The following is a 24,873-nucleotide window of genomic DNA, read 5'->3' as shown; positions in this document are numbered from 1 at the left end:
CTTAAATTTAAAAAACAATGGAAAAAACTAAATTAAATTTGGTATTTTATCTCAAAAAAAAATCTCTAATCTTTCAAATGTTGGTGCTAATACCCTAAGGTCTCGATTCTAGCCTATTGGTAAAATGTATTCATACACTTTATATATATATGTAATACGTGTCTATAATAGGTTGTTCAACATAATACCCTAAGGTCTCGATTCTAGGCTATTCAACACAACGTTGTACGAATCTTCATAACAAGATACTCGTCATTACACTTTTGTGACTCTTAAACGATCAGTCCTTAAGAGCAACCTCTATTAAACACCATTTGGATCATAGTAGTTAAGCTCCTCAACGTTGATTCCAGTCATCAAACTCATATATTAATCACATATTAAATATCAATCATATTCACGCTAAACTCATAAGCTTGACTCGTGTTTTCCACAATGCAAAATATGTCAAATAATAATGCACGTGTATATGCATTTAACATATTCAAATTATTCCAAAATTAATCAGTAAATCCAGGATTTCGAAGTCAATTTGATAATAACAAATAAGATAGGTTTCATTTTCTTTTTCAAGTCTTACATGAACCAAAGGAATTGGAACTCGTGCTCGAAGGTAATACTTTAACTAGTTGAGCCGAGCTCGGGTGGTCGGGTTAGAATACCAATCCCTAGTTTGAATCATAATACTCCTACCTTAAATATCAGCAAACATATAAAAGGGATCTAAAAGGGAAGTAAAGGGAACTTGATTGAAGGATTATTATTGATCCATAAGCTGCAAAACATAATTTAAACAGACGCCATTTATCTTAAGAACAGAAATGGAGTTTCTTACTTGCTACTATGTAAATCAACTAGAGATTTCAAGCTTTCTTCTTCTTCTTAGCTGAGGCTGGGGCTGGGGCTGGTGGTGGGAAGATGATTCTGAAAAGCCAAGCAGCCGAAATGGCTCCAATGAACGGGGCGATCCAGTACACGTACAACTGCTCCCATGTATCGTGTTTGTTGTTCATATACGCCCACCCAAACGCCTGCATTTCAAAGCAAAAAATCAGCATTTTTTACCATATAAAAAGTAACAAATATCGTCTTCTCCTTCATGGTCTCGAATTAGCAAAATCATAACTAATCTGGTTCGTAAACCGAACGTTATATGCAAGGAACGCGCCAAAGCAGCCAAAAACGTCTCGGGATGAATATGTAGTGCAAGTTTTGAATCAAATGAAGCAATATTTCACCATATATAGCCCTTGCACTGTCTATGACAAAGCTTACTTTCAATGACAGCAACTAAGATGATATCATTGACTAAACTCGCAGGGCACCCAGCTGACCCCAGAACCTTTTATTGCCAAAAAAATGCATAACGTTTAAGTATGCTATGTTATTTCCTTTTGCCCCTTTATTCCACGTTGTTCGAAGGCTCTCCTTCAGAATTTCCGGCTATCCTCGGTTTTGTATGACATAACCAGAGATATATAGTATAACAGCCCAAGCCCACCGCTAGTAGATATTGTCTACTTCAGCCCATTACATATCGCCGTCAGTTTCACAATTTTAAAACGCGCCTACTAGGGAGAGGTTTCCACACCCTTATAAGAAATGTTTTGTTCCTCTTTCCAACCGATGTAGGATCTCACAATCCACCCCCTTGAGGGCTCAGCTTTCTCGCTGACACACCACCTAGTGTTTGGCTCTAATACCATTTATAACAGTCCAAGCTCACCGCTAGCAATTATGCAATGTAATTCCGATGTAGAAAGACAGAAAAACATGCAAGAGAACTTTCAATGACTAAAATCTGTATCGTAAAAAAAATTGTGACGATCTCGAGCTGGTAGGGAGAACTTACATTAAGATAGCAGCAAACCTCGAAGAACTGAAAGGATCAAGTCAGACAGAGATGGTTTGATATACTATTTATGCTCAACATCCCCCAAATTTATTGTACAATGAACTAAGATATGTTACGATTGTTATGAATGAAATTTTTTAATGAAGGATATAAAATGCCAATTTACATATAAAACAAAAAAGCTGCAAAGCAACCAGCAATCTATGCAAGAACTTCCATGGTCTACAAATTACTTCAAAAGCATTAATAAGATCTTGGAATGAAAAAATAATCCCTCATTACATCAATCATGATGGCATCATGACGGCATCAATTGCCTACCGTGTTGAGGATTGTTGGGAGAGAGTCCCACGTTGACTAATTAAGAGGTTGATCATAGGTTTATAAGTAAGAAATACATCTCCATTTGTACGAGGCCTTTTGGGGAAACAAAAAGCAAAACCATGAGAGCTTAAGCTCAAAGTGGACGATTCATACCACCGTGGAGGGTTGTGATTTCTAGCATGGTATCAGAGCCATGCCCTTAACTTAGCCATGTTAATAGAATCCTCAAGTGTCGAACAAAGAAGTTGCTAGCCTCGAAAGTGTAGTAAAAAAGTGACTCAAGTGTCAAACAAAGGGTGTACTTTGTTCAAGGACTCAGAGAAAGGAGTCGAGCCTCGATTAAAGGGAGGCTATTCGAGGGCTACATAGACCTCAGGGGAGGCTCTATGGTGTACTTTGTTCGAGGAGAGAATTGTTGGGAGAGAGTCCCACATTGACTAATTAATGGGTTGATCATGAGTTTATAAGTGAGGAATATATCTCGAGACCTTTTGGGGAAACCAAAAGCAAAGCCACGAGAGCTTATACTCAAAGTGGACAATATCATATTATTGTGGAGAGTTCTGATTTCTAACCCACATAATATAACCATATAAGTTTAAACAAGAATATAACTTAATAATTTCAACTTACTGCCAGTCACAATAAGAATCATCAAATGAGGATATAAAATATAAAGCTTAATAGCAGTGGAATACTCACATTTGCAGGATTCATGGAAGGTCCTGTGTAACTAGAACCAGCAACGATTAAAGCTACAGTGGCCATTGCCAGCAACCATGTCTTGATTACTGGGCTGGAGGGACCCCTGAGAACAATTAGAAGAACAGCAAAACTGATTATAAAGGTCAAAACTCCTTCAGCTGTGGCTCCAGTATGAATGTCAACTTTCAGAGAAGGCCCACCAAGCATGTGCTTGTATTGAATAGGCATCACCTCCTTGATCGCCAGAGCACCAGCAACCGCACCAGCTGCCTGCCAACAATAAGTTTGATGTCTAATACTATTGTTTTAGAAACCTTTTATTCTAGAAGGCAAATGAAAATGACAGAAGCAGAAATTTTAGGCAACATTGTTTCATTTTATTGATGTCTTATTCTAATCGATGTCCCAATCTCTGAAAAAACATAAAGAGAGAGGAGATGGAGAAAACGAAGGCTCATCAATGTTCCTTAGAATCCATAATTTCTGAAGTTGAGAAACGGATGTGAGAAAAAATTCTTTATAAGAAAACTTCTCACTAGCAGACGCGTTTTAAAAACCTTGAGTGGGAGCCTAAAAGAAAAGGTCCATAGAAGATAATATTTGTTAGCGGTGGGCTTGGACTGTTACAAATGGTATCAGAGCCAGACAGTGTCAGCGAGGAAGTTAAGCCTCGAATGGGGTGGACACGAGGTGGTGTGCCAGCAAGGACGTTGGGCCTCGAAGGAGGGTGGATTGGGGGTCCTACATCGATTGGAAAAGGGAAACGAGTGTTGGCGAGGACGTTGAGTCTCGAAGGGGGTAGATTGTGAGATCCCTCATTGGTTGGGAAGGAGAACGAATTATTCTTTACAAGGGTGTGAAAACCTCTCCTTAGCATACATGTTTTAAAAACCTTGAGGGAAAGCCTAAAAGAGAAAGCCGAAGACAATATCTAGACTTGGAAGTGGGCTTGGACGGTTACATCAACTATCAATGAATTTTCTCTATCAATACCCATTGGCCATCCCTTACAATCATGGAAAACCAATCAAGCATCATGCAAAAGAAAAATAGAACGCAGCGACACGCTACAGATACACTGATAAGGATCACCGTGTTCCAAATGTTCCAAGTGGACCTATTACACGATCTAAGGTCAAGAAGATTCAACAAACATTCATTCTTCATCCATAAAATTGGATAGACTCACTTTAACTTTTATTTTATGCGTTACAAGTTGATTCGATTGAGAAAGAACCATTTCAAGAAAGTGAATATTTGCACCATTGAAGTAGTAGATGTAGTAGATGAGATTGTTATAAATATCATTTGATTGATAATTTGTAATGGCCCTTGAATAACTTACCAATTATAAGTTACCAATTATGACCACTAAGTTAGTAGGCATTGGAAGAGTTGGGGAGATTTTTTATGAATTAAGCTCTAAAATTGAGACTTTCTTAAACATCTATCTCTGAATTTTGGTGGTAGATTGCATCCAAACCATTTCAATGAAGTATTGATCGAGTTCAATTGGGGAGTGACTAAATTGAACAAGGTTTCAAATCTTTCTTCTAAATTTGATGTTAAGAGGTAATCTAATGCATCTAAACCGTCAATGAAGTATTGATCAAGTTCGATGGGAGAGTGACTAAATTGAATGAGGTTTCAAATCTTTCTTCTAAATTTGATGTTAAGAGGTAATCCATTTTGGTTTATCCGAATTTTGTATAAGGAAGTGTTAATTTCAATGGCTTCTAGTTGGACTGAGAACTAGGGTAGACTATCGAGCACAGGTGAAAAATCGAACTAATCGAGACAACCCACACAAAACTTCACGCTCAATTACAGAATCAAAGAGATAGAAAGACAGAATAAATACTAACCTGAGCAGGGAAACGGAGAGCCATGGCGAAGAGAGAGGTCGGACCAACACCGGCGGCATAGAAAGCGGCAGTGGCAGTTGGATTAAAGCTAGCGCCACCCAAAAAAGCCCCAATTATATTGAAAATGAAAACGAGAAGGAAGACCAGAGTAGTAGTGATGAGAAGCGGATGAAGCGGAAGGCCATAAACGCCGGCGGCCGAGTACAGGACGGAGGTAAGAACCCCAAGAGACGAAGCACAGAAAATCCACATGGAAGTAAGAACGGCATCGCCGATCGCCGCCTTGATTGCAGCAATCATGATTAATCTCCAGAAATCGAACAAAAAACTGCTGTAATCGGCCTGAAACAACGAAAATCGACGGCGGAAGAAGAGAAATCAGAGTTGCAGCCGCAAATTAGGGCAACTCTGAGGAGATTTCTTCAGCCTCCGTCTCGTCTGGAATCAAAATCCACGCAATTTAAACAAGAAAATATCAGGAAAGTTAGGTAGAAGATAAGAATCTCAACTGTTACTGTGGATTCATGGACACAGACATTCACCTAATCCTGAATTTTTTCCGATAATTTTTAGTTTCCAATTTTAATTTTTTAATTTTTTTTTGGTCAATCAAGGATAATAGCATACCTCTTGATATCTCGGTCGTATTTTATATGATATTTTATAATCATATGATTGTAACGTATACTTAAATATATCCACATTTTCTAAGAACAATTATTCGATCTCCTTCATTTGATCGTAAGGAGACGCGTCGAATGCTAATGATTGGTTTTTTCCTATCTTAAAAGTTCCTTTAGTTCTGAATATATCAAAGGTATCTTCGTCATATCCTAGAAGGGTTGACTATCTTCCACTCCTCGAGGGATTGACCCACCTAATCTTGGTTAACCTTGAGGGGTCGGCCTCAAAGGTCTTTTAGTCTACCACTCAAGGAGTGAGATTAAACTGGTCTTAGTTGACCCTTTTAAAGGGTTGGTCAACTAATCAAGGGGTTTGACTTAAATGAGGCATAGTCGATCTTAGGGGATTTGACCTTATAGGCTTTTTGGTTGACCTTCTTAAATGGTCAACTTAAATCAGCCTCACTGACCCATCAGTCAAATAAGACATTCGGTCAACCTCTCGAGGGTTGAGACTTTTTTCACTGAAGCATGAATAGTCGATCTTAGGGGATTTGACCTTATAGGCTTTTTGGTTGACCTTCTTAAATGGTCAACTTAAATCAGCCTCACTGACCCATCACTCAAATAAGACATTCGGTCAACCTTTCAAAGGTTAAGACTTTTTTCACTGAAGCATGAATAGTTAGACCTTGTAGCAAATCATCCCTTTGGGCTCTAGAGTTTTTAGTGAATCTTTGAAGTTAATTCAATGGATAATTTTTAGCAATCTTCTACTGTGTGAATGTGACACATATACAAATCGAGTATTAAGTCATGTTAATAACATGTTAAAATTAAGTCATGTTAATAACATGTTAAAATTAAACTTTTATATTAAATAAATTATATCATAAATAAATAAATTCACGAGCCATATAAAGTACCTCAAAAGCCTATTCCGTAAGACCCAACTCAACCCACCAACTTAACTAATTAATTCGATTGGTCTAAAAGATTTCTACGACCTCGCCCATGTATACCCGTAGTATGAATACAACCGTAAAAAAAAAAATTAATTAATTAATAAATGCCACGTGGAATTAAAAATATAATTTGTGAGTGAACTCTTTATAAATGCATTTAATAAAATTTTTATTTTTATTTTTTAAAATTAGTGAATATAAAATTTAATGAAATTTGGAAACTTGTGAAAATTTATTAAAATTTAGGGTTAAAAATTAATTTTTTAAAAAATATATATATAATAGTATCCTCTTAAAGGGCCCATTTCGGACTTGAGGCTCAAAGCCCAACCCAAAAACCATTACTCTCCACAACAACCATCGAACCCAACGGCTATTTCGAAATATATTATTTTAAAACTGCGATTTAAAAATATAGCCGTTACCAAAAGCAAACGCAACGACTACTTTTTTTCTGCAACTAGTTTTAAACTAAGCTTCCAACATTTCCAATTCTCACAAACCCAAAGAAACCTCTTCCAATTCTCTCAAACTCAACAAAATCTTGACTTTCCTTTATTCTTCATAGAATTCTTAAAGGGGAAAAAAATGAACGACTTGATGACTCAATCGTTCACGAGCTATGTGGATCTAAAGAAGGCCGCTATGAAAGATATCGACCTCGAAGCCGGTCTTGAAACGGTGTCGTCTGATACCGACAATGGCGATATGGGGCTCTTCCTCGAAGAGGCTGAGAAGGTGAAATTGGAGATGGGTTCCATTAGAGAGATTCTTGGAAAGCTCCAGCAGGCCAATGAGGAGACGAAATCTGCTCATAAACCCGAAACTTTGAAATCGCTTCGCCAGACGATTAATGGCGACATCGTTACCGTCCTGAAGAAGGCTCGATCGATCCGTTCCAAGCTTGAGGAAATGGACCGTGCTAATGATGCTAAGAAGCGGCTCTCTGCTAGCAAAGAAGGAACTGCCATATACAGGTACTAAATTCAACCGTTTAAGTTAATGGGTCGTAGTAAATTCAAAATAAGAAATTCGAAGTTTTTAAAAAATTTATGCATATTGGTTTAACATAACACTAAATTCAAGAGCGGATGGTCATAATAAATTCAATCCTTTATTCATATTTTCAACCAATAAAACTCGAGTAGAAGCTAAATTCAACTGTTTGAGCTGGTGGGTCATAGTAAATTCAATCGTTTATTCACATTCTCAACAAATAGGACTCGAGTAGAAGCTAAATTTAACGATTTGAGCTGGTGGGTCATAGTAAATTCAATCATTCAACCCGAGTAGAAGCTAAATCCAATGGTTTGAGCAGGCGGGTCATAGTAAATTCAATCATTCATTCACACATTCTCAACAAATAGGGCTGGAGTAGAAGCTAAATTCAACTGTTTGAGTCAATGGGTCATAGTAAATTCAATCATTTATTCACATTTTCAACCCCTAGTCTCAAATAGAAACTAAATTCAACCATTTAGGCTAATGGGTCATAGTAAATTCAATCATTTATTCCCATTCTCAACAAACAGGACTCGTATCGCGGTGACAAACGGCCTGCGAAAGAAGCTAAAGGAGCTAATGATGGAGTTTCAAACCCTAAGACAAAGGATGATGACGGAGCACAAAGAGACAGTGGAGCGACGATACTTCACGGTGACGGGGGAGCACCCGGAGGAGGAGGTGATAGAGAAGATAATATCGAACGGAGGCGAGGAGTTTTTGGGGAGGGCAATAGAGGAGCACGGGCGGGGGAAGGTGGCGGAGACGGTGGTGGAGATACAGGACCGACACGGGGCGGCAAAGGAGATCGAGAGAAGCTTGCTAGAGTTGCACCAGGTGTTCTTGGACATGGCAGTGATGGTGGAAGCACAAGGGGAGAAAATGGATGACATTGAACACCATGTGATGAATGCTTCACAATATGTAAGAGATGGGAGTAAGGATTTGAAGAGTGCAAAGGATTTGCAAAGGAGCAATAGGAAATGGATGTGCTTCGGGGTTTTGCTTTTGCTCATTATTATTTTGGTTGTTGTTATTCCTATTGCTGTTAGTTTTGGGAGTTCTTGATTTTTTTTTTTTTTTTTTTTTTTATGGGATGAAGGGATGTTCTTGGCATCCCAAGTTATGTATTAAGAGAATAATTTAATTTATTTTTTAAAAAAAATTAATTGAATGGTTACGTGTAGATCGATTTAATAATACATATACTTTGAATAATCTCACGATTAATATTTTATTTAAAAAGTATATTTGAATTTAAAAATATTATGTTTTAAAAATAATTTTACTGTCAGTACCATATTTCAAAAATATTGATTTACTTTGAAGAGATAAAAATTTGTGATTTTCGTAGTTGAAGGGTATTTTCGTAATTTCATAATTAAAATTACGTTTGAGTTTTCAAAAATATTTTATTTGTAAAGATAATCTTACCCTACTACATTTCAAAAATATTGATGAACTTTCCAGAGTAGCATAAAAATTTGAGATTTTCGTAGTTAAAGGGCATTTTTGTAATTTTGTAATGTATAAATCAAGATAAATTAAGTTTAAATTAAAAATAATAATGTAAATTAATTTTAAAAGAAAAGGAAAAATAAAGACAACAAAATTTGGAGAAAGAAAGGGGAAAAATTAATTGAATGGTTACCTATAAATTTAATTTAATGCGAAATTAATGAAAACTCTACCCAAATTTGGAAAGAATTTGAGTGATTAAAAAAAAATTGGGAAAATAATTTAAGGAAAGAAAATTAAATAGAATTAGAAAGAAAAAATTGGAAATGAAATTAAGGAAAAGGAGGAAAAGAATGGAATTGAAGGATATTTTCGTAACTTCACATTATAAATTAAATCGGGACTGGAATAACTATAGAACTGAGCCAAAATGTATAATCTTACTCTATGAGGATTATTAATAAATTTATTTGGTAGCTTTCCTCTAGTGAACGTGTCATGAGTGACAGGGCCCACGATTATACCTTAATATCAGTTCGTAAAACGTTTATTTGCTTCCTTTTAAACAATGTATTAAAATTGTACCTGAATTTTAAATATAAATAAATAATTATAAAATTAAATAAAAATAAAATAAATATCTAAAAATCCAAAATATTGGAGCTTAGACTTTTATGTAAATGCGCATTCATTCGTGTCAGTCGTATAGTTGATGCCAATTATTCCTTTTTTCTTTTTTTAAATGTCAAATTACTAAACCGCCATTGACCCGAACCACCTGCCCGTTGACCCACCCGCCACCATCGGTAGCCAAGAACCCCACCACCTTCGCCACATCGTCGGGCTGCCCGAGCCGACCTAGCGGGCAGGCATCCACCGACCTCGCCACCATCTCCTCCGATTTTCCAGCGAAAAACAACTCCGTCGCCACCGGCCCTGGCGCCACGCAGTTAACTGTAATCTCCGTCCCCTTCAGCTCCTTCGCCGCCGTCTTCGCCATCGCCTCCACCGCAGCCTTCGACGCCGCGTAGGCACCGTACCCCGGCGGGAGAGATCCAACGATCGACGTCGTAATCAAAATAATCCTACCTCCCCCGCCGCGCTTAAGCCGATTAGCCGCCTCTTTACACACCAAAAACGCGCCTCTACAATTCACCCGAAACGTCTCATCCCAATCCTCCAAGGCGGTTCCGGCCAGACTCGGATACTTCGAATCGAGAATCCCGGCAGCGTTCACGACGATGTGAATCTCAGATCCAAGCTCCTCAACAGCCGAATCGAACAGCCGCTTGACCTGAGCCGGGTCAGACACGTCGGCTTGAACGGCTATAACTCGCTGGCGCGGCGTCGATGACTGATTCAGCTCCGACGCGAGAATATTCGCTTGCGCAGAGTTGGAAGCGTAGTTCAGAACAAGATTTGCGCCGAGAGAGTGGAGGTGGACGGCGATCGCACGGCCGATTCCACGGGAGGCGCCGGTGACGACGGCGTTTCGGCCGTCAAGAGGCAGTCCGGCGGCGGCGGGGGTGGCCATTTTTTGAATTTGGAAAATGAAGAGGCTGAGCTGTAAAGGGGATCTGATAGTGGAAGTGAAGATTTAGGACCGCCATTTTTATGGTGGAGAGTTGCAGTGGTTGAGTAATGAAGATAACGATGCGTCATTGCTGACGTAATTGACACAATTTTAGGATTTTATTATTTATTTTTTATATTAAATTTTAAAGTTTTCGGGATGGTCCCATTACTGTCCAAGACATGTTGTTTATGGTCATACCCGTTCCAAAACCGTTTTACTTGCTTTGATATTGGCTAAGTTTTTATTGTTCTTGTTATGTTAAACTAGGGTTGTAAGACCGCTCATCAAAATCATGTCTACACCTATTAAAACTAAAATGCTTTGAAATGTACTATAAAGAGACGTGACTAGTCGTCAATTCTTCATACCCAGAATTACACGGGTGTTTCTTATTTTGTTTGTCCGTTTTCTAAAACATTTTTTCTCAAGAACAGGTTGGAGGTTTGAGTTGTATCAGACCCATAAACAACATCAAAGCAAGTAAAACGACCCACATAAGCGCACGTGGACCCATCAGGTGACTATATAAGTACCTCATAGGCGTGCCCTTAAGCTAAATACGCTCACGCTACCGTGTCACGGAGAAAAAGGAATCCACATGATATCATGACATGCATAAATATCATAATGTACATGGGAGGTTTGAGTTGTATCGGACCCATAAACAACATCAAAGCAAGTAAAACGGCCCACGTATGCGTACATGGACTCATCAGGTGACTATATACGGACCCCTTAGGCACGCCGTTCAGCTAGAATATGCTCACGCTACCAAGTCCCGAAGGAAAATGAATCTGCATAATATCATGACATACATAAATATCGTAATGTACGCATTCGTACTCGTCTTAATAGAGAATATCCTAATGCACGAGACATATAAATATACATAAAGTCCACATAAGCTTTAAATATGACATAAGCGTATGATGCAAGTCATACATTTGTTATTTCATAAACATAACTTTCATGAATACATACGTGGTTTAACAATATTACATAATCAACCATGTCACATCATATAGATGTATTATGCATCATATGACATGGAAGTTACAACAAGGTCCGACATAAACATCTCATAGTATGTTAAAAAACACTGTTATCATCGGTACATGATGAAACTACTAGTACCATGTTTAAAAAATACTATTCAATTCTAAAAATTATTATTATTAACCATAAATTTATATAAAAAAAAAAAAAAAGTCAATTTCGTTTAAATATTGACAGTAAATTTTTTTAAAATTTTTTTAAAAAATGTTATAATATTAATGTTACTTTTTAATTTTCATAAGTAATTTTTATAAGCATGATATTAACTCTAATATATATTAAAAAGTATTAATTAAATTTTTTGAAATTAAAGAGTATTTTTTTTAAATAAATAGTACTAATACCTTTCAAATTTTTTAAAAGATCAAAAATATCTTTAAGACTATATTTAAAAAATACATATAAAAATTTATAAATAGAATTAACACAATTACCCTTTTAAAAAAATTTCAAAAAAATTCTTATTAAAAAAATTAAGAGTATTAATTAAAATTTTGGAATTTAATAATATTTTTGAAACACATTTGAAGGTCAGTATTTTTTAAATAAAATATTAACTGTTTTCATCGGTATTTTATAATTTTTTTTTTTTGAAAGTGTAAAGAATATTTTTAAAATTTATATTTCGAAATTTTAAAAGTTTTTAAGAGTATTTTTTAAATAAAATGGCCGGTTGAAATTTGTAAAATTAACTAAACTTGAGTACGACGTCGTTTCTCTGTCCTCTCTCCTTCACAAAATCAGAACGAAACGCTGTTTCAAATTTTCAGAAAATCCAAAACAAAGAAGGGGACACAAGAGTGGGCGCCAAGGGCAAAACGAAAACGACTTGGAGGGAGACAATCCTCGATCAAGCCCTAGAACCCAGCGCTTTCTGAGAGCTCCTCTCTACTTCAATCATGGCGATTGCTCGAACTGGAGTCTACGTCGACGATTATCTGGAATGTACGTTTCCTTTTCGTTTTCCGCCGTTTCCCCCCTTTTTTTTTTCGCTTCCAATTTGCTGCTACTTTTGTTTCGTTTTGATCTTCGTAGATGCCAGTACATTTCCTGCTGATCTTCAGAGGCTTCTCAATACAATCAGAGAACTCGACGATCGCTCCCAGTGTAAAACCCTCGTTTTCTGATTTGCTCACTGTGTAGATCGATTGCTGCGATTCGTTGCTCTCAAGTTTTATGGAATTTTCTTTTGGTTGTAGCGATGATTGACCAGACGCGGCAGCAGACGAAATACTGCCTGAGTTCGAAGAAAGGCTATAATAATAGTAGTACTGAGGATGAGGAGTCTGCGTTTGAAAAACAGCGGAAGGATATTGAGGCGAATCAGGATAACGCGTTGAGTTTGTGTACTGAAAAGGTTTTGTTGGCACGTCAAGCATGCGACCTGGTATGGCGCTCTTTCTCTCTTTGATATATATATATATATATATATATATATATATTTTCCCTCTTTTCATGCTTTGAGGATTACCTGGTTCTATTGCTGTTCGTTTCTCCAATACTATGGAGTGAATTTTTCTCATCCCTCTGCTACATTTCTCATTCATTCTTTCGCCTATCTTGTTTATGAACAACCTTGAATTGCAAGATTGTCTTCAGAGAAGGTATGAATGTGGTAATCGTTAATTATTTTACGACGAGTCATTGTTATTTTTTAAAAAAATCTAATCAGTCTAGGAGGGATGCAATAATTGACCTGAGATGCTGTTAAAAATTGAATTGGTATAAATTTCATACAAAGAGATTCTTTGCAAGTATAATAGTATAAATGTTACAAATGTTTTTATTCATTTTTCAGCTAACCGTTTACATTCGAAGTGTTGTACTGAAATGAACGTCAGTACTTTTATTCATGAAGTGGCTACATGCCATAGGTATTTTATTATATATTTTCTTGGCTGATCTTACAGGGTTTCATGTCCTTTTACTTTTCCAGATTGATAGCCATATTAAACGACTTGATGAGGATCTAAACAACTTTGCAGAAGATCTGAAACAAGGTACACAGGCTTAGAAGCTTCGTCATCTCTATGAAATGCAAGTCGTTTTACGAACTTGAGTTAATGATGTTACACATGAAGCTTAATTGCTTTATCATCTAAAGAATTGAATGTCAGCAAATTATTAGTAGACCTCAAAGCCATTTGTGATAATTGAATCAAACAAACTAATTATGGGCTGTTGGATGCTTTAATGAATTGCTTACCTTTTCCTTCCATTCAGTTTGTCTGTTTGGAGATTACTGAACCTTTTACTATTTTTCAGAGGGAAAAATTTCACCAGATGAACCAGCAGCTCTCCCTCCACTGCCACTAGTTTTGAAGAATGAAAAGCGCAAACCAATATATATTGCACCTCAATCTAAGAGGCCAGATTACAGGGATCGGGATTGGGATAGGGAGCGTGATCGAGATTTTGAGCTCATGCCTCCTCCAGGAAGCCATAAAAAGGATTTTGCACCTTCACTTGATGTTGATCAGCCCATTGATCCAAATGAACCTACATATTGCATCTGTCATCAGGTTCTGATTTTGAATTCATACATGCCTCACCTTGAAAATTGAACCTATTTTATCAAATGACTCTTTCATTGTTACATTTATATGTTTATGCTTGCCAAAATTTTATTTGGTGTTGTTTCACACGAAAAAAAATTATTAGGTATTTGGAATAATATGATGGTTAGTTAGTGGGTATACGAGATAGTCAGTTGGCTAAATGTACCTTGAGTGGTGTGAGAAACCATAGAGTTAAGAAATAGGAACAAAAAAAGCAAAGCAAAAGGAACAAAAATTAGTTTGCAAGGTGAAGAACTAGGGAAAACAGAAAGCGGAGAGTGTTCTACGTCTTTATCATTATCTTCTTCCCCCTTCAGCTTTTGTTTGATGGAGCTTGTGCAATGGAACGCCAATATCACTCTACTCGATGTGTTACTTTTGTTGGTGGGTAGTGCTAGGTATGAGGATGGCTTAGTTAGTGGGTAGATGAGATAACTAGAGTTGGTTAGAGTGAATTGTTAACTGCGAGGGGGGCTATAAATAAAGAGGGAAGTTAGTGAGGGAGGAAAAATATATAGATTTAATATAGAGAGAAGGCTATGATCCTTATATTTCTTTTCCCAGACGTACAAACAGTCTTAAGTTTCTCAATTCCTCGGACTCAATTGCTGGTTACTAACATATATACTGTTGCCATCTAATTATCTGTTCTTTTAGGTGTCATTTGGAGATATGATTGCTTGTGACAATGAAAATGTAAGTCCTCCCTTGTTGCGATGTTATTGATTCTTCACACCCTCTTCGTTTTGTTGTTTGTTTCTCTATTACGTTTCTTTGACATGATTGCATCTCTAAGAAGAAAGTTTTCCTGTACGGTAAGAGTAAGCACTCTAGTTTGTAGAAATGAATTTGTGGATAATGCTTGTCATGTGAGACCTCATGGCTCCGCATACATTATAGCTGGTCTTTTTCAATATGAGTGTGCGTATGCATGAGCCTACATTGAAAGAAGCACAGCTTTGATATAAACTTCCATTTTGATCTTTGAGATTCCGGAAACCATTGCTTGTGGGTTAGAAAGGGCGGCCTCTGGCTTGTTTGGACTTTGAACAGCCAACTACATTCAGAAAACCAAATTGTACCGAATTACGTATTTACCACAGATGACCTGATGAAGTATGAGAAGTTACCCGTGGGATGAGATTAGTACATGAGTTCTATTACGTATTTACCACACTTTTACGATACAAGTGCTTCATTTTAATGATAATATTTACCTTTTTCTTCTACTATTATGCCATTGACAGTGTCAAGGAGGTGAATGGTTTCATTATTCCTGCGTGGGACTAACTCCAGAAACCAGATTTAAAGGAAAATGGTACTGTCCAACCTGCAGAGCCTTACCACAATGTCAATAATGGACGCAAATTTCAGAAGCCTGCGGTGGATAATTCAAGCGGTAAGCTTTCTTTTCTCATCTTTTTACATTGCACTGAAACCAAAATGGGCCTTATAATAAGTGTAAGTTGTAACAATGTTAGTTTAGTGGCAATGAGAGAGCTTTTATTTGAATATAATCATTCAGCTGTACTCATCGGTCATCGTGCTTTTACCCTTTCTTTTTGTTCCTTTTCCTTTTTGCTATTTTGGGATGTGTTTCAATTTGGAACCGTTTAAACCAAGCTTTAGTCCTTTATACTTTTTTCATCAACATCTTTGTTAAAGCTTACTATATGGAGCAATAAAATCTATTGTGATAATGGACCTGTCATTTTTGTGATTCTGATAGGATTAGAATATACATATATATATTCACACACACACACACATATATATATATATACACACATGTATATATATGTGTATATATAAAAAGATAGATATAGATATATAGAATCAAACTTTGATTGATCTAGGTACTTGGGATCTAAATGAAATATTCCTAGATTTCATGTTTAATTGAATTTGCAAAACTGGTACTCACGTGGAGCTTCTAGAACAGTCTCACGTGTTTCACACACACACATATAGTTCTTTACATTTTTTTTTTTTATAGTTTTCTATGCCTTTTCATTTTTATGTCTTTTATTAAAGTTTATTATGTGTTCCTCAATAAATAAAAGGTTTATTAGGAGTACTATAGTTTGTAGAGAAAATTTAATGCGACAATAGACGAGTCATGTGGTGAATTTAATCCTGGGTTTAAGCATGTTTAGTAGTGATTTTGAAACGGTTAAATTGCTTTTATTAGGTTCAAAATTTCTAGAAAGCATGTGTTTAAAATGATCATAAAGGATTAAAGGCATGTTCGAGTAGTTTTAAATGTGATTAAACTAATTTAACAATTTAATATTGCTTTATGTGTATACCTGTATAACCTTTATATTTGTATCATTAAAATGGAGAAAAGCAAAGCTTTTTATATTTGTAGAATAATAATTTGTTTCTATATATGGATTAAAATAACAGAATTGGTTATTGACTTTAATGTTAATTGATGTGAACAATATGCATTTATCATAATAATTATTTTTGCAAATAATAGTACAATAATTAAATACGCCAGATTTGGAAAATGTTAAATTAGTTGAGCATTTGACCATTATTTGAAATCCTTTGAATGGCGCGAACAGTGGTACTTACCTTAAAACTTGAACTTTGGAGGGAAAAACCTATTGGATTCAAATTACTCAACTACCCCTCTCTCATATATATATATATATATATATATGTATATATAAATAATTGAGATTCTCATTTAATTTGAATAAAAGTGGACAAAATTACATTAATTTTTTAAAAAACAGTCTATTTATTAATTTCAACATCACAATCTTATAGTTTTATCAAATTGGATCATAGTAATATACTACAACCCAGTAAATCCAAGTTAAATAATTATGCATAAATAACATTATCGATTTAAAACGAATACTTACAAAAAAAGAAAAAAACTAGAATTTAAATTTCCTTCCTCTTGTAATACAAATATGTTATTAATTAATCATAATTTTTTTAAAAAGATAAAAAAACAAAAAATTATCAAAATTTCTACTCAGATCAATTAATTCAAGGAGCAAAATTTAAAACGAATTTGTTCTTATTTGGAAGGGGCATTATGGTCCATACACAAAGTTTATGAGAGGCGGGACCCACAGAAGAAGGGATAGCGGTGGAATTTCAAGAAAGAAATTTGAATTCATGGTAGCCGAGGCGCTGCCCGAATCCAAATCCCCGGAAAAGGAAAGCCTTCCCCCTTATCAAAAACATCCCCTTCGAAATTCAAACCCATCAAAAGCCCTAAATCCTTCTCTCTTCTTCTTCTTCTTCCTCCCCTTAATCCCCACAGATTCATCACCATCTTCTTCCATTTCTGCTCAGACATACAATCTCTACGCCATGCAAGCAACCCCAGAAGCTCACAGGTATTATATGTATATATATATAGATATCTCTCTCTGTCTCTATTGTTCCTTTGATTTTCTGTTTTTTCCAGATACCCTTTTGCTCAAAACCCAAAACCCAGTTCAAGTTTGCCTTGATTTCTGTTTGTTCAACTGTTCTGTACTTGATTTTGTGTTTTTTTGAGAGTGCCCATCAGCTGTTTGATAAAAGTCCTGACTGAATCTCGACGTTGGATCTGTTTCTCGTGTTGATTTCTATTTCTGTCAGGTCTTTTGTGGGCAAAAGTTTTAGTCCAATGCTAAGGAGGGAGCTTGCTAATCTTGATAAAGATGCTGATAGTCGCAGAACGGCAATGAAAGCATTGAAGACTTATGTGAAGGAATTGGATTCCAAGGCTATTCCTGTTTTTCTTGCTCAAGTTTCTGAGAATAAAGAAACTGGTGCATTAACTGGGGAGTGTACTATTTCCCTCTATGAAGTTCTTGCTCGTGTTCATGGCGTTAATATCGTGCCGCAGATCGATCGGATTATGACTTCTATTATCAAAACTTTGGCTTCAAGTGCTGGCTCTTTCCCTCTTCAACAGGCCTGTTCTAAAGTCGTACCAGCCATTGCTAGATATGGGATTGATCCAACCACTCCTGATGATAAGAAGACTTATGTTATTCATTCTCTTTGTAATCCACTTTCTGAATCTCTGTTGGGTTATCAAGAGAGCCTCACTGCTGGGGCTGCCCTCTGCTTGAAGGCTCTGGTTGATTCGGATAATTGGCGGTTCGCTTCCGACGAGATGGTTAATAAGGTGTGCCAGAATGTGGCTGGAGCTCTGGAGGAGAAGTTTACTCAAACCAATTCACACATGGGGCTTGTTATGACACTAGCTAAGCGGAATCCTCGGATTGTCGAACCGTATGCTAGATTGTTGCTACAGGCCGGGCTGCGAATATTGAAATCTGGGATGGTGGAGAAGAATTCTCAGAAAAGATTGTCCTCCATTCAAATGATTAATTTCTTGATGAAGTGCTTAGATCCTTGGAGTATATTTTCTGAGCTGCAGACTATAACTGAGGAGATGGAGAATTGCCAATCTGATCAAATGGCTTATGTCAAAGGTGCAGCTTTTGAAACCCTGCAAACAGCAAGGAGAATAGCAGCGGATGAAGGGTCTAAAATGGGCAAATCACCAAGCTCGGTTACTGGATCGAACTTCATTGACCGCAGGAGAAGTCCATGGAGGAATGGTGGAAGCCGAACGCCCTCGTCCGAGTCTCCAGAATCCCAAACTCATGATTCATTCTTTGATTACGGGTCGCTTGATGGATCGCCCTTTTCATCTAAACAAGCTTCTCTGAATTCTGGATTTGACCGTAGGAGTATGAACCGTAAACTTTGGAGATATGAGAATGGTGGGGTTGATATATCCCTCAAGGATGGCCTGTCGTTGTTCTCAGATATCGCTCGTGGAACCGACGTCTCCGACACATTGTCTCTGCACTCTGAAAGTCATAAATTTGGCCATCATGGTGAAGAATATGCAGATGACTTTGCAGGGTTCTTTCAAATGGGTCCTCCTAGACACAGACTATCAAGAAGCACTACAACCAGCCCTGTTGTAAGTTCTGACAGCAAACTGCCTGATTCATGTCAATAATCTTAGGACAAATTCTAGTTTAGTTCTGTGAACATTCATTAGCTGATATCTATCTTTCCTATCTTATACATCAGAGGTCTCGTAACTGCATAAATGTCGAAGATATGATCTTCAAAACTCCTCGGAAGCTCGTCCACTCTCTTCAAGATCTAAACGAGGCGAACTCAGACTATGCTAGCAAAAGCTGCAAATGGAGGCAAAGGAGTTTGTCATTAGGCAATCTGGAGTGGAGTCCAAGATCATGTCATAATCAAAATGGGTCCCCAGATGATCAGAAACTTAGCAAAGACGACAGCAGCTCAGACAACGACAATGACAATGACAATGACGAACAATCACCAGTTGGTTCTGAATCAGTCTCTTCAACGGGTGGTGTTCCTGTCCAAGCTATGCCAGTGGTGGTGGCTCAACACACCAAGATCAAAACTCAATACTCAGGCATTGAGATGGCATATAAGAAGACTGCTTTGAAACTGGTCTGTGGCTTCTCATTTTTGCTCTTCACAATATTCACTTCATTGCTCTGGATCAACGAGCAGGATCAAGGTACCTATCTTGTACCAACTTAGTGTTCTTCCGTTTGTCTAATCTGAATTAGGCTTCAACTGGTTGTTGTAGCTTGTAAGTTCTTCTCCTGAGCTCATTGATCTGTTCTAAGTAGGGAGAAAAGCAATATAGAATGAATCTAGAAACGAAAGCATATAGAATGTAGCATTTCATTTCGTGGTCAATGAAGTTCTTGACCCGAATATGAACTTTGGGTCTGGATATATTTCATTTAGCTCTTACACTAAGAGAACCATATTTCCAAAAGTAGCCTGAGCTAAGGGGAAATTGACGTGTCAACTGATTGTAGAAGAAATTGTACGCAGCAACATATACAACCATTTGAGCTATAATGAAAATCAAGATTGTTGTTACCAGAAAGTTCCCCTGAGTTTATTGATCTGTTCTAAGCAGGAAAAAGAGCAATATAGAATGAATCTAGAAACGAAAGCAAATAGAATGTAGCATTTCATTTCGTGGTCAACGAAGCTCTTGACCCGAATACGAACTTTGGGTCTGGATATATTTCATCTAGCCCTTAACACTTCGAGAACCATATTTCTAAAAGTACCCCGAGCTAAGTTCTTTAAGCTATAACGAAGGAGAAACTGACGTGTCAACTGATAATAGAAGAAACAGTAAGATTGTTACCATTCATTTAAGTCGGAAAGTTGTTGACAATGTTTACATATCAACTCTCCTGAACGTTTTGAATGAAACCTTCACGAGTTTCCAGGGATGGGAAGGGAAGAACTAGAGATTTGGATTGAACAAAGACTGAGATCCTCTCCATACTTGATGAGGCTGTAAGAGTATTGGTTTGAGCATGGCTGAGTGACCAACACATATGAAAGAATATTCCCCATAGTACACATGATTTGATCCAGGACTGAACATGTAAAGTTCATCAAACCCATCTCTCCCCACAACCACTGAGTTTCTCCTTCCCTGCTTCATCCCAAAGCAACAAAATTAGGTTCAAACCACTCATAGGTGCTTGAGAAACTACATTAATACTGAATTTGAAACTATATTTGTTTGTTAAAATCAAAATGGACAAGTTTTTCAAAATTTGGAGATCAAAATATCCGTTCAACTGCCCAAAGTTAAAGAATTAAGATCTAACATTTAAAAAGTTTGAGATATAAAGTTTAGATAGACAACTTTTTTTTGCCTTTTGTCTTAACAAAAAAAAAGATATCCTAAACTTTCCAAAGTTTTAATAATACCCTTGAATGGTTAAAAATATGTCCTTAATCTTAAATAAAAAAATACTTAAAAAAAAGTAAACGATTAATAGTTCAAGAACACCTTTAAACTTTTTAAAAAGTTCAAAAATATTTTAAGGCTAGTATTATGTTTTAAAAATATTTATAAAATTTCAAAAGTAATATTAAAAGGTCAAGAGATAATCTATGAACGGTCAAACAAACGACTAATTTTATTAAAATATTGATAGTAAAAAAAAAAAAAAACTTTTTTATAAAGATAAATACTGTTAATACTTCTTTTAGATTTCTGGAGGTATTTTTTTTTAATTTTTTAAAAAAGTTAAAAGGATATTATTTAAATGTTTCCTTCAAAGTTTAAGGATATTTTAAAAATAAAATATTAATAATAAAAATATAGTTTTTTTTTAAAAAAATTAAATGTATTATTAAAACCTTAAAAAAAATATATATACAAACTCTAAGAGTATTTTTATTATTTCACCTGCCTACTCTATAAACTTTAAATTTTTATTATTTTCATAAATTTTAGTTCCTCTATCTTCAACTTTTGTCCACTTTGGTTCTCACACTTCTAAAAAATCTAAATTGGTCCCTATATTTTTTTTCCATTTTCTTTTCTATTTCTTGAAAGGTGACTATAACTTTGTAATAGGTGACTATAATTTTGTATTACAAGATGTTTTATAATTTTGTAAATAAGAACACTATAATAGTAATTTTCAAAAAGTATAGGGACCAAAATATAATGTTGAAAAGTAAAAATAGGGACGAAACCTGATAACACCGAGACTAAAATAGTATCGAGATTTAATCCATAAAAGATTATACGAAAAGAATGATTCTTACCCTGTCTATGATCGTGAAGTTCCTGGGTGCACTGGTATAGATCCGACTCATTTCCTCCGTTAATTGCTTGTAATTATCGGTCTCCTCGCCTTCTTCTCCCTCAACCTCCTCTTTGCTTTTACCCCAACCAGAAAGAATCCCGTTCAGTGTTCGACCCAAACCAGAGCCGCTTCCCTGCCCATAATCTGGAGGGACAATGGAATAGCTCGATGAAAATGGTGCTGTGCTGTAGAAGTCTGACCCTTCCAACCCAATGGCATAGGTTGCCTCAGGTGTGCTCGCTGTCAAATGGCTCAATACACTGCCCTTCAATTGGATGGCGGTTTGTTCGTTGTTGGACACTATTAGCTCTGATGTTAACATGTCTTCTCCTAGTGTCACTATGTATTTCAGCTCTACCTTCCCCTCTGCAGCTCTGCTTATCAGCTCAACCTGCTCCAATCAAATACAAACTTGGTTTGAATTTGAAGGATCAAAAGTGTATTTTACTTGAGAACTTGTTGTAAATTAGAAATTTCTCGAAACTACACCTACTAGATGCTAGCAGATATTGTCCGCTTTGGCTTGTTACGTATCACCCGTCAGCCTCACAGTATTAAAACGCGTTTGTTAGGGAGAGATTTTCACACTGTTATAAGGAATGTTTCGTTTCCCTCTCCAACCGACGTGGGATCTCATAATCCACCCCCTTGGAGGCCAGCGTTCTCGCTGGCACACCGCTGGTGTTTATTCCACATTGGTTGAAGAGGGGAACTAAACATTCTGAGTGTGGAAACCTCTCCCCAACAGACGCGTTTTAAAACTATGAGGTTGACGGTAATACATAACGGGTCAAAGTGAACAATATATTCTAACAGTAGAATTGAGTTGTTACAAATGCTATCAGAGCCAGACACGGGGCAGTGTATCAGCAAGGATGCTGGGCCCTAAGAGGGTGGATTATGAGATCTCACATCAATTGAGAGGGAAACAAAACATTCTTTACAGGGGTATGGAAACCTCTCTGTAGTAGACATGTTATAAAACTGTGAAGCCGATGACGATACGTAACAGGTCAAAGCAGACAATATCTATTAGTGGTGGGATTTGAGTTGTTACAAATGGTATCAGAGCTATACACCAAAAGATGTGCGCCCCAATGAGGGTGAATAGTGAGATCTCACATCGGTTGAGAGAGGAACAATACATTTTTTTATAAGAGTGTTGAAACCTCTTTCTAGTAGACACGTTGTAAAAACGTGAGACTGACGGCAATACGTAACGAGTCAAAGCAAACAATATCAGCCAGTGATGAATTAAATTCTTACGTAACTATTGTAATTTTGAGGAGAACTATTAAGAGCTTATTTGACTTCAACCATTTCTACCTATTAAATACAAGATGGATAACAAAACAGAGGTAAGTAGAAATTTAAACCAATTGAGAAATGTTATGAATGCCAAAACGAGTATACTTTCTCAAACCTGAATCGATTCGCGAGGATTTCCTTTAACATCATGAAGAGTCCAACAAACATCATCTAATCGAATACTCCCGCAGTCTAGGGCTAGGGATACGCCTCCTCGAACAACAACATCGCCGTTCTCGTCCTCACAAACCGAAGAGTGAAGTAATTCCAGCGATCCTCCATGCCACATCGGCGATTTGTATGAGGTAATCAATCCGCTCGGGAACATTACAATCGCAGAACCTCCATTTTCCAATCGCAATTTCGCCGCGCATTCATCGCCGATTCCTTCGAATCTCACTCCATGCCCTAGCCCGTTGAATTCTTCCTCTAAATAATCAACGTTGATCGGTTGATAAGGAACTGAAGCCACTCTAGGAAGTTGGAATCCTCTTCCTCTGCTGCTGCGGCTTCCGGTGGATCGATTAAGGCATTGATAGACGAAGCGGCGGCGCGTGGACGGACGCTTGTAGAGAACGCCGGCGGCTGGATGAAGAAGCTTTGGAGCTACGCTCATGGCGGTCGGTCGCCGTCGGCGGCGGCTGCGACGGTTCTCTCGACTTTGGGATGAAGTGAAGTGGATAAAGTGAGGATTTTAATGGACTGGTTGTTCTTTCGTTTTGAATTTCCATTTTCAATTTATATGATTTTTTAAAAGATATTTATAATTTATAAATTTTTAAAAATAAATTAAATATAACTATATATATATATATATATATATATATATATATATATTTTAATTATAAATTTTTAAATATAACTAGTTATTGTTGATATGGTAAATTATATTATTGAAATTTTTTAAACTCAACTTTTAATTAAATTTTTTTAACTCAAATAACTCGAACTAAATAAAGAACAGAGTCTCATCTAATCCTAACTTCTTAAGTTATGTTATTTTAGGTTATTCAATTATTTATTCAAATTTTTATTTTTAATAAAAATAAAATATTAGTTCCTACAATATCTATTTATTTATATTCAAATATTTAATTAACATTTGAAACTCAACTTCAATATATATTAAATTAAAAATAAAATAAATATTGGAATATAATTGTATTAAGATAAAAATATATATTGAAATAACAAATAAATCTAATTTTATTTTTCAGAATAAAAAAGATGCCTTTAATTCTTTTTTTTTTTTTTTTATAAAAATAGAAACCTAACTTAACTAATAAGAGTATTAATTTGTTAAAAATGAAATAATATTTAAACTTTAATTTATTTTCCACCAAACTAAGAGTTTATTAGTTATTTAATTTCAACAATGAAACTCTCTTTAATAATATACAATATAATAATGGCTCCAGCTGTCTATTTTGATATTTAATTTACAACATTTTAAATAATTTATAAATTCTAATAGAAACATTACTTTATTTATCTAATTAAAATATAAAATATTTCACCATTATAGATTATTTGACGGAATTGAACCAAACAAATTCAAATTTACTATTAACTTTTTTTTAAAGGCATTTTTGCTTATTATCTATATTTATTGGTTATTGGCAACAGATTTGCGATTGTGCGACATTCACTTCCCACCAGCATCAAGTGAGTTAAGCCTATTCATTCTTGTGTCGCCTACGGCTAAGCGATGTATTCTCGAGCCTCTAATCTTGATTCAAAAAGAAAGTTTTAGAAAATAAGACAGAGAGATTTCGAAATAGAGTTTTGAAAGTAAGATTCAAGAAATTGAAATTAGTGTTATATGGGAATGAAACCAAAAGGCAACAATCACTTACCGCATATATAACTATGGATAAGCTGACCACTATATTTATTGTTAATTTAAAAAATATATAT

At 36.1% G+C, this 24,873-nt stretch overlaps 6 protein-coding genes across 8 annotated transcripts; 3 read left to right on the top strand and 3 right to left on the bottom strand.

Annotated features, from left to right (window-relative positions):
- Positions 1-725: 725 nt before the first annotated feature.
- Positions 726-6,391, bottom strand: LOC111432502 (aquaporin SIP1-1-like). Of its 3 annotated transcripts, none has more exons than XM_023069418.1 (4): positions 6,380-6,391; positions 4,750-5,182; positions 2,882-3,154; positions 726-1,031 (listed from the first exon to the last, which is right to left on the bottom strand). In XM_023069418.1, the coding sequence occupies exons 2-4, from the start codon at positions 5,047-5,049 to the stop codon at positions 864-866; spliced, it is 741 nt and encodes a 246-aa protein (XP_022925186.1). In that variant the 5' UTR covers positions 5,050-5,182; positions 6,380-6,391; the 3' UTR covers positions 726-863. The 3 variants fall into 3 exon arrangements, with proteins under 3 accessions (XP_022925186.1, XP_022925185.1, XP_022925184.1); XM_023069417.1 differs by having other exon boundaries at positions 4,750-5,176; XM_023069416.1 differs by lacking the exon at positions 6,380-6,391 and having other exon boundaries at positions 4,750-5,289.
- Positions 6,392-6,836: 445 nt separating this feature from the next.
- Positions 6,837-8,427, top strand: LOC111432461 (syntaxin-related protein KNOLLE-like). Its single transcript, XM_023069359.1, has 2 exons — positions 6,837-7,314; positions 7,870-8,427. Exons 1-2 carry the CDS (start codon positions 6,926-6,928, stop codon positions 8,405-8,407), a joined length of 927 nt encoding a protein of 308 aa, XP_022925127.1. The 5' UTR covers positions 6,837-6,925; the 3' UTR covers positions 8,408-8,427.
- Positions 8,428-9,454: 1,027 nt separating this feature from the next.
- LOC111432299 (NADPH-dependent aldehyde reductase-like protein, chloroplastic) lies at positions 9,455-10,408 on the bottom strand. The gene has a single exon (XM_023069112.1). It carries the CDS (start codon positions 10,329-10,331, stop codon positions 9,543-9,545), a length of 789 nt encoding a protein of 262 aa, XP_022924880.1. The 5' UTR covers positions 10,332-10,408; the 3' UTR covers positions 9,455-9,542.
- A 1,771-nt stretch (positions 10,409-12,179) lies between these two features.
- Positions 12,180-15,638, top strand: LOC111432554 (PHD finger protein ING2-like). Its single transcript, XM_023069496.1, has 7 exons — positions 12,180-12,374; positions 12,465-12,536; positions 12,629-12,816; positions 13,366-13,429; positions 13,695-13,951; positions 14,645-14,683; positions 15,235-15,638. The coding sequence occupies exons 1-7, from the start codon at positions 12,329-12,331 to the stop codon at positions 15,343-15,345; spliced, it is 777 nt and encodes a 258-aa protein (XP_022925264.1). The 5' UTR covers positions 12,180-12,328; the 3' UTR covers positions 15,346-15,638.
- A 1,535-nt stretch (positions 15,639-17,173) lies between these two features.
- LOC111432522 (protein SINE1-like) lies at positions 17,174-19,764 on the top strand. Its single transcript, XM_023069446.1, has 3 exons — positions 17,174-17,352; positions 17,600-18,944; positions 19,058-19,764. The coding sequence occupies exons 1-3, from the start codon at positions 17,327-17,329 to the stop codon at positions 19,550-19,552; spliced, it is 1,866 nt and encodes a 621-aa protein (XP_022925214.1). The 5' UTR covers positions 17,174-17,326; the 3' UTR covers positions 19,553-19,764.
- A 356-nt stretch (positions 19,765-20,120) lies between these two features.
- LOC111432524 (protein NDH-DEPENDENT CYCLIC ELECTRON FLOW 5) lies at positions 20,121-23,665 on the bottom strand. Its single transcript, XM_023069447.1, has 3 exons — positions 23,072-23,665; positions 21,608-22,039; positions 20,121-20,477 (listed from the first exon to the last, which is right to left on the bottom strand). Exons 1-3 carry the CDS (start codon positions 23,570-23,572, stop codon positions 20,283-20,285), a joined length of 1,128 nt encoding a protein of 375 aa, XP_022925215.1. The 5' UTR covers positions 23,573-23,665; the 3' UTR covers positions 20,121-20,282.
- Between the last annotated feature and the right edge of the window lie 1,208 nt (positions 23,666-24,873).

The sequence above is a fragment of the Cucurbita moschata genome, unplaced genomic scaffold (genome assembly GCF_002738365.1).
Source record: "Cucurbita moschata cultivar Rifu unplaced genomic scaffold, Cmos_1.0 Cmo_Scf00038, whole genome shotgun sequence".
Classification (NCBI taxonomy): Eukaryota; Viridiplantae; Streptophyta; class Magnoliopsida; order Cucurbitales; family Cucurbitaceae; genus Cucurbita; species Cucurbita moschata.
Note: the sequence above shows the minus strand (reverse complement) of the source record. Positions and strands in the feature narration are given on the sequence as shown.